The sequence below is a fragment of the Rana temporaria genome, chromosome 1 (assembly GCF_905171775.1).
Source record: "Rana temporaria chromosome 1, aRanTem1.1, whole genome shotgun sequence".
In the NCBI taxonomy this organism is placed as follows: domain Eukaryota; kingdom Metazoa; phylum Chordata; class Amphibia; order Anura; family Ranidae; genus Rana; species Rana temporaria.
The window spans coordinates 179,176,076-179,192,760 of record NC_053489.1 but is presented as its reverse complement, the minus strand read 5'-3'; the positions used below and the strand labels follow the sequence as shown (position 1 = coordinate 179,192,760).

Below are 16,685 nucleotides of genomic sequence, written 5' to 3'. Positions count from 1 at the left end.
ATTCATATTTTTGCCACCCAAATGCATTATTTTAAAGTTTTTTACATTAAACCTAATTTGCCATGTAGTTGCCCACCCCATTCATTTGTTCAGATCTTTTTGCAAGGTTTCCACATCCTGCGGAGAAGATATTGCCCTGCTTAGCTTAGTATCGTCCGCAAATACAGAGATTATACTGTTTACCCCAACCTACGGGTCATTTATTCTTCATGAATCCATGCTGATTACTGCTAATGATACCTTTCTCATTACTAAAATCTTGTATATAGTCCCTTATCCTCCCCTCCAAGAGCTTGCATACTAATAATGTTAGGCTCACTTGTCTGTAATTACTAGGGATGTATTTTGTACCCTTTTTAAAAATTGGTGCTACATTGGCTTTTCTCCAATCAGCTGGTACCATTCCAGTCAGTAGACTGTCAGTAAAAAATAGGAACTATGGTCTGGCAATTACTCAACTGAGTTCCCTAAGTACCCTCGGATGCAAGCCATCTGGTTCTGGTGATTTATTAATGTTAAGTTTCCCAAGTCTAATTTTAATTCTGTCCTCTGTTAACCATGGAGGTGCTTCCTGTGATGTGTCATAAGGATAAACACTGCAGTTTTGGTTACTAAAGCCCCCCGATTCCCTTGTGAAGACTGAGGAGAAGAAAAAATTCAATTAGGTGGATTCAGAAAGAGTTAGGCCGGCGTATCAGTAGATACGCCGACCTAACTCGGAATCTGCACCGTCCTAAGTTTAAGTGTATTCTCAAACTGAGATACACTTAAACCTATCTAAGATATGACGGCTTGCGCCGTCGTATCTTAGGGTGCAATATTTAAGCTGGCCGCTAGGTGGCGCTTCCGTTGAGTTTGGCGTAAAATATGTAAATGCATAGATACGCCAATTCACAAACATACGTCCGCCTGTCGCAGTAAAGATACGCCGTTTACGTAAGGCATTTTCAGGCGTAAAGTTATTCCATCAAATAGTTGGACTAGTCAATGTTAAGTATGGCCGTCGTTCCCGCGTCGAAATTTGAAAATTTTACGTCGTTTGCGTAAGTCGTCCGTGAATAGGGCTGGACATAATTTACGTCCACGTCGAAACCAATACGTCCTTGCGGCAATGCACACTGGGATATGTACACGGACGGCGCATGCGCGTTCGTAAAAAACTTCAATCACTTCAGGTCACCCCCATTAACATAAAACACGCCCCCTCAGCCTAATTTGAATTAGGCGCGCTTACGCCGGCCCCATTTACGCTACGCCGCCGTAAGTTAGGAGGCAAGTATTTTGTGAATACAGTACTTGCCTATCTAACTTAAGGCGGCGTAGCGTAAATACGCTACGCCGCTGCAAAGATACGCCCCTACCTGAATCCAGCTAAATATCTTCACCATCTCCCCATCCTTTGTAACCAGATGTCCTTCCTCATTCTTTATGGGGCCAATATGGTCTGTCTTCCCTTTTTTACTGTTTACATACTTGAAGAATTTCTTGGGATTTTTTTTGCTTGTGTGTGTTTTTTTGCTTGTGTGTGTTTCGTGTTCTATCTTAGCCGCCCTAATTGCACCCTTACATTTCTTGTTGCATTCTTTATAAAGACTGAATGCTGATGATGATCCCTCAACCTTGTATTTTTTGAATGCCTTCTCCTTTGCCGTTATATGCATTTTTACATTGGAGTTAAAGCCGAGGTTCACCCTAAAAACAAGTATATACCATTCAATCCAGCATACTGCCGACATGTACAGTATGCTGTTTTTTTTTTTTCGGTTTACATACCGTAGTATAGGTATTTCCCCGCCCCCGGCTTCCGGGTAGTGAATCCCGCGGGAGTGGGCGTTCCTATTCAGAGACTAGTGATTGACGTATGACAAAAGCTTCACTCCCTGCGCATAATGCGCGTCACCAGTTCCCGGCTTCTTTCGGAAACTGGTACATGTCAGCAGTATGCTGGATTAAATGGTATATACTTGTTTTTAGGGTGAACCTCCACTTTAAGCCATCCGGGACTTTTGTTCGCTCTTTTAAATTTATTACCCAATGGGATGCATTGGCTAATGACCTTATTTAATATACTCTTAAAGCAAACCCATCTCTCCTTCGTGTTCTTTGTTCCCAAGATTTTATCCCAATTCATGCCTTCTAGCAAGGTTCATAGCTTAGGGAAGTGGGCTCTTTTGAAATTCAGTGTCTTTGTATTCCACTTATGTTTCCTATTTGTGTGATTCATACTGAAGCCAGTTGACCCGTGATCGCTGTTTGCTAAATTGCTCCGTATTTCCACATCCGTGATCAGGTCTGTATTGTTGGTAATTGGTAGATCTAGTAACACTTTATTTTTAGTTGGTGCGTCTACAATCTGAAACAAGAAATTGTCCTGCAAGACATTTAGGAACTGACGAGCCTTAGATTAATGCGTGGTTCCCTCTGCCCATTCTATGTCCAGATAATTAAAATCCCCCATTATAACACTTCCCATCCTTGCTGCTAATCCAACTTGTGATAGGAGATCCGTCTCCCCCTCCTCCCTCAGGTTAGGAGGCCTATAGCATACTCCCAGTATCATTTTCCCCTTAGCTTCATCCTTTTGCAGCTCTACCCATAGGGATTCCACCTCTTCCCTAGCTCCCTTAGTGATGTCATCTCTCACATTCACTTGTACATTATTCTTGATATATAGGCATACCCCTCCCCCTTTTTTACCCTCTCTATCCCTGCAATAAAGGGTATACCCTTAAATGATTGCCAGCCAATCATGAGAGCTGTTGTACAACAGTATCTCTAGTTTACCCAACTTGTCCACCAGACTCCTGGCATTGGTGAACTTGCCACGTAATTTAGACTGGTCGCATACTATCCTCTTATTGGGTGTTTCGAGATTGCAACTACGACTTGTTCATATACTTCCCTTGGTTTTATGTGCTTTAGTCAACCTACCACTAATGCCCCCAATACTACCCTCTGGAATATGTTCCATGCTGACTTTCTCTACCTCTGTGCCCTCCCCCTGTCGCCTAGTTTAAAAACCCCTCTAACTTTTTGTCCATCATTAGTCACAGCTGATCTGCACCCTCCTCATTTATGTCAGGTCAGGTCTCCATACTTGCAGTGCTGTCAGGCAGGGCTTGTAAAATTCAGGACCAATTTGTCTGTGTTTTGCCAGTGTCTCTCTATATGAGGATCTGCAGCTGTTTCTTCCAACTGTCATGGAGGAACTGAGTGAACCTCGTTAAGAGGTGTGTAACCTACCCTTTTAGGCAGATGGGTGGCCTAGGTATGGTAATCTTTTCTGTGATGTTTTTGAAACATAATTTTGATAATATGCTGGCAGAGGAGCTGCCTGAGTGGTTTAGACCTTTTCTGTGAAGCTGGGAGAATGGTGGGCCAGTGAAAAGCCTGAGGGCCAGACATGGTAATCTCCTGGCTTACATTGCTCCATGCCTGAAAATCTTTTGACAGTGGCGAGTGATGGCAGTGGAATTTCTCTTCCAAGGAAGGCCATGGAGAGGAGGATTGTTGAATCTGCCTTTTAGTGAGCCACTGGTCTTGTGGGATTGCCCAGGCCCTATTATGAGGGAGCTAAAGCCCACTGTTGGCCGACCTCACAGAGCCAGGCTCTGAAAAGATCCCTAACATTTGGTCTGGACTGGCAGCTGGCTCAGCCTCTCAGTGAACTGCTGAGACCCTGAGCCAGCTGCTCCCACCTCCTCCACAGCTCAGCACTCCATTAAGCACTCGGGGCAGAGCAGAGAGTCGGTGACTGACAGTCACAGGCATTCTCATCACTGAAGGCTGAGAAACGAGTGATTAGCGGTCCTTGAAACCGTATCGAAGCTGTATCCATCTAGGTGAATATACATTTTTTTTAAGCCCATACTTCTGTTTTAAAGTTTTGTGATATGGTCTTGCATTCGTTCCATAGCAGACTCTATGTTGAGGGTAACCTAAAGCACTATGGAGAATCATGGTTGTCCAAGAGTGGAATGTGGTGGGGTGGAGGAAATGATGGACCATTTCTTGCTTTGGTGTCCCTTTCCTATCGATGTGGTGGTGCGCAACATTCTGGGTGAAGTTGGAAAGATTTGGGTTCTTGAGAAGGACAGGTGGTGGCGGTGGGAGGCCTGGACAAAGGCATGTCAAGTCCCTGTTGCTTCTGTCTGTCAGTTTCTGGGTGTGCAGATTTTTTTTCTGTCCTTTTTTCCCCTAGATTTTGATGAGATTTTTGAAAATCATTTAATGTATTTAATAGTTTCTAATGCCGCATACACACGATCAGATTTTTCGTCGGAAAAACCTTGGATGGTTTTTCCAACGGAATTCTGCTGAAGCTTGGCTAGCATACACATGGTCACACAAAAGTTCTCTAAACTTTCGACCGTCAAGAACGCGTGGCGTACAACACTATGACGAGCCGAGAAAATTAAGTTCAATGCTTCCGAGCATGCATCTAATTGTTTCCGAGCACTCGTCGGAATTTTGCGCGTCGGAAATTGCTACAGACGGTCGGAAAATTTGAGAACCAGCTCTCAATCTTTTGTTGGCGGAAATTCCAACAGCAAAAGTCCGATGGAGCATACACACGGTCGGAATTTCCGTTCAAAAGCTCACATCGGACTTTTGCTGTCGGAATTTCCAATCGTGTGTACGGGGCATTAGCCTGAGGGTGTATTTATGTGGAAGTAGGGAGTTTGTCGAGGAGCATTATAATGAGATTGAGGCCGGGTTCACACCTATGCAAATTGGTTGCGGCTTAAACCGCATCCAATTCGCATAACATTATAAAATACATTGATTTCAATGAGGCTGGTTCACATATGTGCGATGCATTTGCACTGCGCATTGCCGAAAAAACGTGTGCGTTTTCTAGGCATTGCGGTGCGGCTTAGGTGCGAATTCAGGCCCATTATCTTCTATGGGTACGCATCTAATTCGCACATGTGTTCATTTCTCTTCAGGATTTCTCTCATTCAGCTCAATGCACTTCCCCCCCTCCCCCTCCCCTCACCCAGGTCTCCAAATTCGCATCTAAAACATAGCTGATCTGCTAAACAGTTGTCTTATCTCTCTGCAGAGATAATAGAGCTGAAATTTGCACCGCACAAGTGTGAATCCGGCAAAATACTAATATTTAGTTCTGTTTTCTGGCAAAAAAGCAGTTTTCTGTTAATGATAGAAGTAAGCTGATTTTTGTTTGTTACTTTATGTATTTATATTTATTTTATTTATTTTGTATATATGTAAATATGTTGTTTTTTGAGCGTCATCCGATCCCATCCGATCCACTTGACGGATGGCAAATGTATCGGCACCCGTCTGTTTTAAGCGGATCTTATCGGATCGGATGGCAGGCAGGTGTCAGCGGACACATCTCCGCTGACATCCGCTTGCCCATACAAGTCAATGGGTGGCCTGCTCGGATCCACCTGAAAAATGGACAGGTGGATCCGAGCAGGCCTATCATGTGAAATGGGCCTAAGAATTTAAGTAACCAAAAATATACAACTGGTGGTAAATAATATTGCATAATTGATTTCAGTATTCTATATTCTCCTACATAATGCAGATTACAGGTGTGTTGCAGTTATGTACCTTTTGCTAGTGATTTAAAAATTTGGAGTTTGTAGAGATTGTACAAATATACAGTACTTGTCATTGGAAGCCACTGCAAACATAAAGTGGTTTTAAAGATAACATTTTTTTTAACTTAATGTAATGCATTTTAAGCATTACAGTAAAAACCATTTAATGTCAGCTACCCCTAGCCCTCGCTAAACATTTACCTGAGCCTGATTCAGTGCTGTGCCTGTCTGCAGAAGCACTGCTCTTTTCTCCCCTCTTCTCACAGGAGGCTCAGCAGCAGCAGGAGCCATTGGCTCCTGTTTCTGTCAATCAAATCCTATGAGCAGAGAGTGGGGGGTGGAGCTGAGCTGTGCTGTGTGTGTCAGTAGATGCACACAGTACTGCTCGAGATCGAGCCCACACGAGTGCCCCCATAGCAAGCAACTTGCTGGCAGGGGACCCCAGAAAAGGAGGGTTGGGGCTGCTCTGTGCAAAATCATTGTGCAGAGCTGGTGAGTATGACATTTTTTATTTTTTTTTTAAGAAGAGAAAAAAACCTTTACAACCACTTTAAAGCGGAGCTCCACCCTAAAGTGGAACTCGTGCTGATCGGAACCCTCCCCCCCTCCGGTGTCACATTTGACATCTTTCAGGGGGGAGGGGGGTGCAGATACCTGTCTAAATTTGCACCCACTTCCGGCCACACGGTTTTGGGTTTTCTGCGGGCAGAACGTCACCTCTCGTCCTCCCCCCCGTTGTGCTCTGGGAACACTCGGCTCCCAGAGCACAGCGGGAGCCAATCAGCGGCGTAGCGCAACTCGTACATGCGCCGTAGGGAACCGGGTAGTGAAGCCTGAGCGCTTCACTTCCTGGTTACCTTACCGAGGATGGCGGGGGGAGCAGCAGAATGACGAGCGATCGCTCGTCCTCTGCTGCGGACGGCGCTGGACTCCAGGACAGGTAAGTGTCCTAATATTAAAAGTCAGCAGCTGCAGTATTTGTAGCTGCTGGCTTTTAATATTTTTTTTTTTTTTTAGTGGCACATCCGCTTTAAGTACTGTACATTGTACAAGCACTATTACTCCTTTCTGTTAGTACATTTTACATAATTTTATATGAGTTGTGTAGAAAATTCTTCCATTATATTTATCATTTTTTTCCAGCAAGCCATAGAGCAAAAAAGAGGGATATCTGGGTACACTGACACCCAGGAAGAGTTGGAGAGATTGTCTGTTTTGAAAAATGAAGTAGATGAAATGAAAGGACGAACTCTGGATGACATGTCTGAAATGGTAATTTTATTCTAAATATTTTAGTTACAGTACACAGCGGCAGAACTTAAGTGGAGTGTTTATATGCCTGAACTGTGTTCCTCTTGATCGAAGATTTAGAATTGTATTTATTGCCTAGCAGCAACTGAGCTGTGACTATGAAGCAACCCCACATGCCTCTGTGTCCTAACCATAGATAGCAGTTTCCTTCTGAGCACTGAGTATACTCCCCTGGTCTGTGGCCTCCTACAGTGCCTGAGACATTATGAGATGAGGCGTTCAGAGCTAAACACTCTACTCGTGCCTAATGATAATTTGACCCAGCATGCACGCCATATGGAAAATAAGGTATAAAAATGTAGTTTCAATACCTGGAATCAAATGGACTAAGACAAATTTTGTTAACTTTTACCATGGATTTGCAGCTAAACCAAACAGTTTCTGAATTTAGCACAAATAATTATTGTAAATGTGCCAGATAGTGTCAATAAAAGAAAGCTTCCACCAATGACCCAAAAAACGTAAATCGGACAGAATTAACGATACTCATGGATATTGGACTCCATTTGCCTCTGATAACTAGTGCATTTAAATTTTGAGCAATATGTTCATTAAAGATACAAATAAAGAGGTAAGCCAATCATCTTCCCTGCTCTGCTTTCCAGATCACTTGTTTATTACAGTAAATGGCACTGCCACCCTACCTACCTCACACATTTACTGTCTTAGGGCCACTTTTGACTCTCCCTTTATCACCTCCCACATTCATAACACCTCCATGTCCGCTGCCTTCAATCACTTCACCACTCATCCACTAATATTACTGACCTCATACACAAATTCTCTCCAAACCAATTTCTCAGCTTATCTAGTAGTGTTCTCTTGATTCATAACCTCTTCCTATGAACACCTACAGGATTTGTATAGAGCAGCCTCCATTTTCTGGAATTCTCTACCTAGCCCTATTAGATTGGCTGCCACATTTAAAACTTTACACAAGGCCTGTCAGACTCAAATTAAACAGTGGATTAAACTGGAGTGGAATAAAACATCAAGGGGCTCAGTGTTGCCAACCTACCAGATTGAAATTTACTGGCACGACACCCGAAATTTACTGGCGCAAGCACCTTTTTACTGGCATTTCACAAAAGTTACTAAATTACATTTTTAGGTGCAACTTTCAGTATTTAGGCTACAAACAAGTACGCTAGGCAAATAGCAATGTGATTTAAGGTAGATATTAAGGTAAAAAAACATATTTTTGTTATTTTCGATATAATAAGGGCAAATTATTTAGTCACATCACCCCCTGCCTCCATCCCTCTCTGACACCAACACCCCCTGCATTCACCCCCATCTGCGGTGCCACAATCTCCCCCTGCCTCCAATCTCCTCCAGGCCCCCTGTCTCCAATCACCCCTGCCTCCATCCCCCTCTGCGGTGCCTCCAATCACCCCCTGCCTCCAATCTCCCCCTGCCTCCATCCCCCTCTACGGTGCCACCGCAGCCACCATTACCCCCTACCTCCATTAACCCCCTGCCTCTATCGTCCCCCTCTGCGGTGCCAACATCACCCCCTGCCTCCATCGGATCCCCCTCTGCCACCATCACCTTATGTCACTGTCAGCTGGGCTGTCTGTCACTCTGTCTGTCCCCGACTCCCCTGTGAACTTTGTATTGCCTGGATGCAGTTCCAAGCCAAACCGATCTCGGATATTTTTACTGGCACATTCTCACAACCACGGACATTTACGGACAGGGGAAAAAAGTGTCCATAAAAATATGGACAGTTGGCAACACTGAAGGGGCTGATAATACCTATTAGGATCCAAACCACTTTATTTCTGAAAAAAAAGATTATAGCACTTTGGTAAATTAAGATTATAGTAAAAAAAATGCAATTTATGCTGTACCCGAGAAAAGCCCATACATATTTTTTTTTTTTTTTTTCCATACATAATTTTTAAACTGTGAATAGATTGTGCGTCAGGGCTAGGTTGGTCAATGTGTGGCAGCGTGCAACATGTGTATAGATATACAAATACAAAACAATAAGTACTGTATAGGTAAATGCAGCGCTCTAAATAATTTCATACATCCCAAATAAACATTGAATTAAAGTGAGTATTGACAATCAATAATGGACAAAAGAAAGGAAAGTTGGGACTTTAAATTAGGTAGTTGACTCGTATAGGTAAATATGTGAGATCACGTTTTAATAATTGAGTAAAATTGTAACAGCATAGCAATAATACAACCCATGTGGAAAAGTCAATAGATAAATAATATCATATTTGTACCTATGCATATTGATAATAACATCATATTCATAAATATATACATAATCGGCACATAGCAATAATGAATAACATTGTTGATTCATGTATCAATTTGGCAGCATAATTTAGGGTTCAATAGGTTTAAAATACATTTTATATCTAGATATAAATCCTGAGGCACATAGCTACACAACATTTTTCTGTGTAAAACACTTCTTCAGGAGAGGATGCTATAGGATATATGCTACAGGTAGCGATGATGTGTGGTGTATGTAGGACCAGGGCCAGAAAGGTGGTCCATCTCAGGAGCTGAGGTGGTCATATAACCCTGTAGCCAAGGGGGCGCACATCCAGCACCCACATTTTGGAGGAGATGTAATCAGGGGTGTGGGGTCATGCCTGTCAACTCTATGTATATGACAATCAATAATGTAGAAAAAATTTAAGTGATATGGTATTACACTGCATGGTATTATACATGGTGCCAAAAAAATAATAGTCCTTTAACTGAAAGCATAAACAAATAGTAAAGTTAATTTTAAAACAAAGATAATCGAATGTGTGGGAACCTCCACCTTAATGTTCTTGCCTCCACAAAACATACAGAGTGCGAACTCACCAGAATCAATTTCTGTCTAACATATAGAGCCGCAAAACTCGTTCATTACTCTCTGTTCCTTCTTTACAAGGGGAGCTTTATCTTGCATGCCTGAGGTCCAGCCACCATTCTCTTTTCAGGGTGATGACACAGCGTGTAAGTTATCTACTACCAGCTTTTATTCTGAACGTACATACTGTATGTGAATGTTATAACTGTGATACGCTTGAGGTCCACCAGATGTAAGCGGTGTGACCCAGCAGTATTTGTCATAGCACTTTAACCGCTTACGGACCAGCTGCACAGTTATACTGTGGCAGGTTGTAGCTGTAAGTCGGTCGCTTTAAGTGGGCTAGCAGGCGCAGGGGGTCCGATGCTCATAACCAGCGCTTGCGATGACTGCCGGCCGCAAGCGATTGTGGGCACTAGAGGCAGAACAGGGACGCGTGTGTGTAAACACACAAATCCCAGTTCTGTGAGGAAAAGCAGATCGGAAGTTCCTAATAGCTAGGAACCACAATCTGTAATTTCCTCTAGGTCAGTCCCATCTCCCTACAGTTAGAAACACAGAGAGGGAACACAATTAACGCCTAATGTTAACCCCTTCCCTGCCAGTGACATTTTTACAGTAGTCAGTGCATTTTTTTAGCACTGATCGCTGTATAAATGACAATGGTCCCAAAAATGTGTCAAAAGTGTCCGATGTATCCGCCATAATGTCGCAGTCACAATAAAAATCGTAGATTGCCGCCATTACTAGTAAAAAAAAATAATAATAAAAATTGTATAAATCTATCCCTTATTTTGTAGAGGCTATAACTTTTGTGCAAAGCAATCAATATACGCTTATTGCGATTTTCATTACCAAAAATATGTAGAAGAATAAATATCGACCTAAACTAAGAAAAAATTTGGGATATTTTTTATAGAAAAAAAGTACAAAATGTGTTTTTTCTTTTCAAAATTGACGCTTTATTTTTTGTTTAATACCGCAAAAAATTTAAATCGCTGAGATGACCACCAAAATAAAGCTCTATTTGTGGGGAAAAAAAAGGATGTAAATTTTGTCTGGGTGCAACATTGCACAATTGTCAGTTAAAGCGACGCAGTGTCGAATCGCAAAAAATGGCCTGGTCATTGAGCAGCCAATTCTTTTGGGGCTGAAGTGATTAATTTGTAAATTACTATGTTAATTTTTAACATTTTATTTTATACTTTTAATCTTTTGTTCAAAATAAATACTACACTATAAAGCATTTTTCTCTCTGGCATTGGTGATTCACTGCTCGGATGGATGCAAGTGAGTTCTCCCTTTGATGTCCATGTACAATATTGGAGGAACATTCATATCCAGTGAATGCTGCATGCACCCCTTGTGAAGAAGAAACAGAGAATAATGAACAAGTTTTGCTGCTCTATATGCAAGAAAGCAGTTGGTTCTGGTGAGTTTGCACTCTGTGTGCTAGATTCAGCAAGAATTTACGCTGGCGTATCTATTGATATGCTGCGTAAATTCAAAGCTGCGCCGGCGTATCTTCTTTCTGTATTCAGAAAGCAAGATACGCTGAAATTAGGCTAAGATCCGACTGGCGTAAGTCTCTTACGCCGTCGTATCTTAGTTGCATATTTACGCTGGCCGCTAGGTGGTGCATCCGTCGATTTCAGCGTAGAATATGTAAATGAGCTGGATACGCCGATTCAGAAACGTACGTGCGCCCGGCATATTTTTTTACGTTGTTTGCGTAAGGCTTTTTCCGGCGTAACGTTACTCCTGCTATATGAGGCATAGCCAATGTTAAGTATGGACGTCGTTCCCGCATCGAATTTTGAAAATGTTACGCTGTTTGCGTAAGTCGTTCGCGAATAGGGCTTTGCGTAAATTACGTTCACGTGGGAAGCATTGACTATTTGCGACGTGATTAGGATTAGGGATACGTTCACAGACGGCGCATGCGTCGTTCGTTAGAGACGTCATTTACGTGGGGTCATGTTTTATTTACATAAAACACGCCCACCTATTCTCAATTTGAATTTGGCGCACTTACGCCGAGAGATTTACGCTACGCCACCGTAACTTAGGGCGCAGGTTCTTTGTGAATCCAGCCCCAGCCTCACTAAGTTACGGCGGCGTAGCGTATCTCAGATACGCTACGCCCGCACAAACTTACGGCGGGCTTTATGAATCTAGCCCTGTATGTTTGGTGGAGGCAAGAACACCAAGGTGGAGGTTCCCACACAGTCGATTATCTTTGTTTTCATATAAACTTTACTATTTGTTTATGCTATAAAGGACTATTTTTTTTGGCACCATGTATGCAGTATAATACCACGTCACTTCAGTTTTGTACATTATCGATTGTAAATATTCACTTTGATTCAATGTTTATTTAAGATATATGAAATGTATTTTATTATTTAGAGCACTGCATTTACATATTATCATTTTTGTAACTGCTAATCACAAATGTAAGTGTAGCGTTTGGGACGTAAAAAAACAACTGGGCAAGCTTTCAATTAATTAAGGACTGCAAAGCAGGAGCAAGAGGGCTGTATGTGGCCCAAAAAAAAACCCCCCACCAGAATTTTGACATTACTGTACTGCTTAAACAGTCCCTAAAATCCATCTCTTAAAAAATAAAAATTCTTCTCTACCCCAATCTATTATTACTGTGCACCTAACTCAAATTACCTGCTTCCATTGCCATCTCTCTTGCTTTTTTTTTTGTTATTAATTTCTAGCTACTTACATTGTAAGCTCATACAGGCAGGGTCCTGTTCTCCTTTTGTCTGGAGTCTGTAATTTTAACCATTTGCTATTTAATACACAGTGCTGTATCATTTTTTGGTGCTTTATAAATATGCTTTATAAATATGGGATAATAATACATTTCTCATTTAGCTTGTCGTTAACGAGAGGCCTGTAAGGCGAAGTCAAAAATGTTTTCTTTTTTTGCTGAATGTCCTTAAGCGGGGATCTTTCTAACATACTGTATGTCTGTTTGACCTATATGTATGAAAGTCTTTTTTTCTGCTCTAAACTATGGGTAGATGTCAGAGACTAGTAGGTTTGCTTATTTGGACTAGGCACTTCTGTAATCCTCTCCTCTGTCTGAATTGATGATCTCAAGGCACGAACAATTTAGAGTACAGTGGTAATAGGAATTTCTGAAAAGACAAGACTACTCACATCTTTCTGCTGATAATGGTCTATGCAGATTGGTTCCTGCTGACTTTAATTGGTCTTATTTAATTTTTACTGCCTTTTTATCATTGCTTCTAAACCTGTTGCCAGAATAGATTATCTTCATTGTATAGTGCATGACACAGGACTTTTATTCATAGAATGTGGGCTGCTTTCAGGTGATTGGACATTAGCAAAAGAATTTGCTAGGGCTCTGCTTACGCCGCACTCACCTGGCCAACTCCATGAGACCCTGTTCAGGGATGGTGCAAGGATTTTTGTCTACACAGGCGAAGGTGCCCCTGTTCAGAGAAGAGAAAAATTAAGTTCAATGCTTCCGAGCATGCGTCGACTTGATTCTGAGCATGCGTGGATTTTTGACCGGTGGATTTCCCCACAGACGATCGTTTATTTTTCTGACGTTTTTTTAACCATCAGAAAATTTTATAACAGGTTCTATTTTTTTTTCACCGATGGGGCCCACTCATGATTGGTCGATCGGACCGTTTTCATCAAATGAACCAATCGTGTGTACAGGGCATTAGTGTTGGGAGTATGAGGTAACTGCATCACACCTCACAAATGATGCGTTCCCACTCATCTTTTCTGCTGAAAATGCACACAGCACTGCACTCCTGCTGCCATCGTTTACAGAGACACAGCCACAGGAACACAGTCAGCACCTTGAAGATAGCAACTACTGTATCCAGACCTGCAAAACCCCATCCAGTCTGACCTTTATTCTGTGAGTACCCCACTGGGGGTCCTCCAACTTTGACAAGTGCAGGGGAGCTGGGACAAAAGGGCCTAATAGTGTGCGTTATGGAGACGGCCTATGAAACCTCAAAAGACCACTCAGGGTGATAGCTGTTTCTTTGTTTCAGAGGAATGACCTATTAATACACAGCTCCCCTCCTCTGACTCGAGCTCTCTCCCAGGCATGCATCGTGCGTACTGTTGGACAAATGCAGACTTCTTTGCCACTATGTTTGAATTCTTTGGAAAACTTTTGGCACTTCTAGAACCTTTGTTTTCCAAAGGCCTGAAACACTACACATGCTCTATTCCCCCTGACCCTGTTCAGGAATCAGAGTCTAGCCTTTTTTACTGGAGGATAGCAGAGACCACAGAGGATTTTTCCTTTCCCTGCATTTTATAAACCACAAGCTATGGCTTCTCGCCAGATACTCTCTACTGTGAACACATCGATTGAGGTGGTGCCCATTACTTTTTTCCTTGCAGTACCGGACTCTCCACAACTATGCAAACCCCTATAGTGCTAAGAGGCTGGTAAGTAACAAAAGATTTCTCCCATACACACAGATTGATTGTGCACTTTGAGGACTGACATAATCCTGAAAAAAATCTGAAAACAGCTTAGGAGGAGTGAATACCCACTCCTACGCTTTTTGTTGTATTTTATTCTATGAAGAATGATTTTAACAAGAAATGGGCTGCTTTGGTAGTGGATCCTGCTATTTCAGTTCTCAATAAATGCCTTACAGTTCCTTTTGAGGATATTCCTTCTTTTAAAGGATTCTGTTGATAGGCACCTGGAAGCCTTCTTAAAGGCCTTATTTGCCCTTTCATGTCCAGCCCTGCAGCCAGCAATTGATGCGATGTCCATTTGCCAGACTATTGCCAAATGTACAGGACAAATGAATGGAGACAATGAACCTGTTTTTGATGACCTTGCTCTCTTAGAACAGTTGCAGCTGTTACCCTCATCTTTATTGCTTTTATGTTGACATGCCTTCCTTTCACAATGATTTTGAAAGACCTCTGGGTGCAGAGACCACTCCCCTGGGTCTAGGCAAGTTCACCTGTCAATTGTCCACCTCGGGGATGTGGAAGGCTGAGAGTGCTGGAATGTAAGTTTCTCCCTAGTAGAGTATCAGACTTGTTTCTTTTAGTGCAGCTTGAAGTCTGGTGCCCCCTGATGGTTTAGACATCCCATTGTTGTGGCATTGTATGATTTCACCCTGACTGACCGAACCCTGACAATCCAGTTCTGTAGAAATATTGTGATAGCTTTTAGTTTCAGAATGTTGATAGGACGCTTTGACTGCTGTGGGGACCATATTCACATGACAGTCAGGGAGTTGTAAACTCCAACTCAGCCTGTAATGCTGGCATCGGTTGTCTCCACCTTCCAGGACGTGTGAAAGAACAAGTTAACTTTCATATTTCCAGGTTAGGATTGGAAATTCACTTGGTCAGGGAGAGCTTTTTTTTGCTGCACAGAAGGTATTGGAGAATTCAGGGAATGGATATGATTTTTGCACATTGTAAAGGATGTTGGATTGAAGGGGTCAAGCCCAAAACCCTTATGCAGAAGCAGTGTGTGGGACCTTACGAAAGCAACTTGAGGAAGGAATATTCTGGCTTGGGATTTTTCTAAGATTATGCACAGATATTTCAAACAGTGTCAGGGCTGGCAAGCAGACTTTGGAATGTTGCTCATCCAGCCAAAAGTTTGAAGCTACAGAATTGTCCACCCGACAATGTCAGACAAGGTTGTGGTTAAGGAGTCCTTCAGCAAGTGGTCATCCAAGTAACCTGTGACATGAATGCCCTGGGTCTGCAGAGGAGCTATAAGTAAGACAAGCTATCAGGAATCAAGTACTCACCGAGACCAAACTGCCGAGGGTGGTTTACCTTTACGACCAAGCGCGCCCGCCCACTGAGTTTTGGAACAGGTGGCGGAAGCACGAGGCGGTACCGGTGCCAGTGGAGAAGCGTTGACCGGTGACGGTTGTAGATGACAGGTGCTTCTGGGTGACTGCAGACGGAAACAGGAACAAACGATACTGAAGCCGGATAACCGGTACTGAAAGAGTCCAAGAAACAAACTGGAAAGTCCGGGGTGCAAGCCAAGGTTCGGGGAGCAGAGAAGACAGCAGATCCGGGTCACAAGCCAAGAGGTTCAAGGGCAGGAGAAACAACAACAGAGTCCAGGTCACAAGCCGAGGTCGGGGTCAGAAGAGTTCAATAGAGTGGTGAAGCAATCCGAGGTCAGGTTCCAGGTGAGAGGTGAGTCGAACGGAATTCCAACAGGAAATGGTTTCCAGAGACACAGGTTCAGGAAGTAGCTGATGATAAACCAGCAACCTGTCTACTGACAGGAGCTGGTTTTAATAGGGCGGTCACCCTGGTGATTGGCCCCGAGAGGTCACATGCGTATGCGCACACGCCTAAAGTGCCCAGTTAGCCGCCGGGAAGCCAATCTACTACGCTGGTGTGTTAAAGGAGGAAGTACATCGCTTTGGCCCTGACACAAGCACTATTGTGACCACTCAGGGTGCAGAGAAGAGCCCAAATGGTAATGATACAAATTGGACGTGTTGGTCTCCCACAGCAAAAAGAGGGGAGGATGGGAATGTGTAGATAGGCACCTTGGATGTCTACTGAAGACTGAAATTTCTCTTGCCTGAGAGGTGCAATTACAGATCTTGTTGATTCCATCCAGAATTTTGTCCACAAAGAAATCCGTTTAACAAATCATAAGCAGATGGCTTTATTTGATTTTTGGATGACAAGGTTTGAATAGAAACCTTGACATTCTTCTTCTAAAGAAATTAGTACAACCACTCCTTGTGCCTGAAGTTGGTGCAAGGCAGTCATTAAAAGCGGCCTTCTTATGGTCTGGAACTGGCAGATTAGAAGGCAAAAAACAATGTTGGGGCAGAGATAGAAATTCTTATTTTGTACCTATTTGAAATGCAGACTGGGTCCTGGACATCTTGGATCCACACTGGTGCAAATGCCTACAGACATCCACCGGCTCTGAGCAGTGAGGAGGG

General features: G+C 42.9%; 1 protein-coding gene across 2 annotated transcripts in view; it reads left to right on the top strand.

Moving 5' to 3' along the window:
• Positions 1-16,685, top strand: part of IFT81 (intraflagellar transport 81) — a 234,244-nt gene that overhangs the window by 136,035 nt on the left and 81,524 nt on the right. For both annotated transcript variants that reach the window (XM_040346783.1, XM_040346792.1), the window contains one exon: positions 6,717-6,845. In XM_040346783.1, coding sequence (XP_040202717.1) covers positions 6,717-6,845 — 129 coding nt within the window. The remainder of the gene's footprint in view (positions 1-6,716; positions 6,846-16,685) is intronic.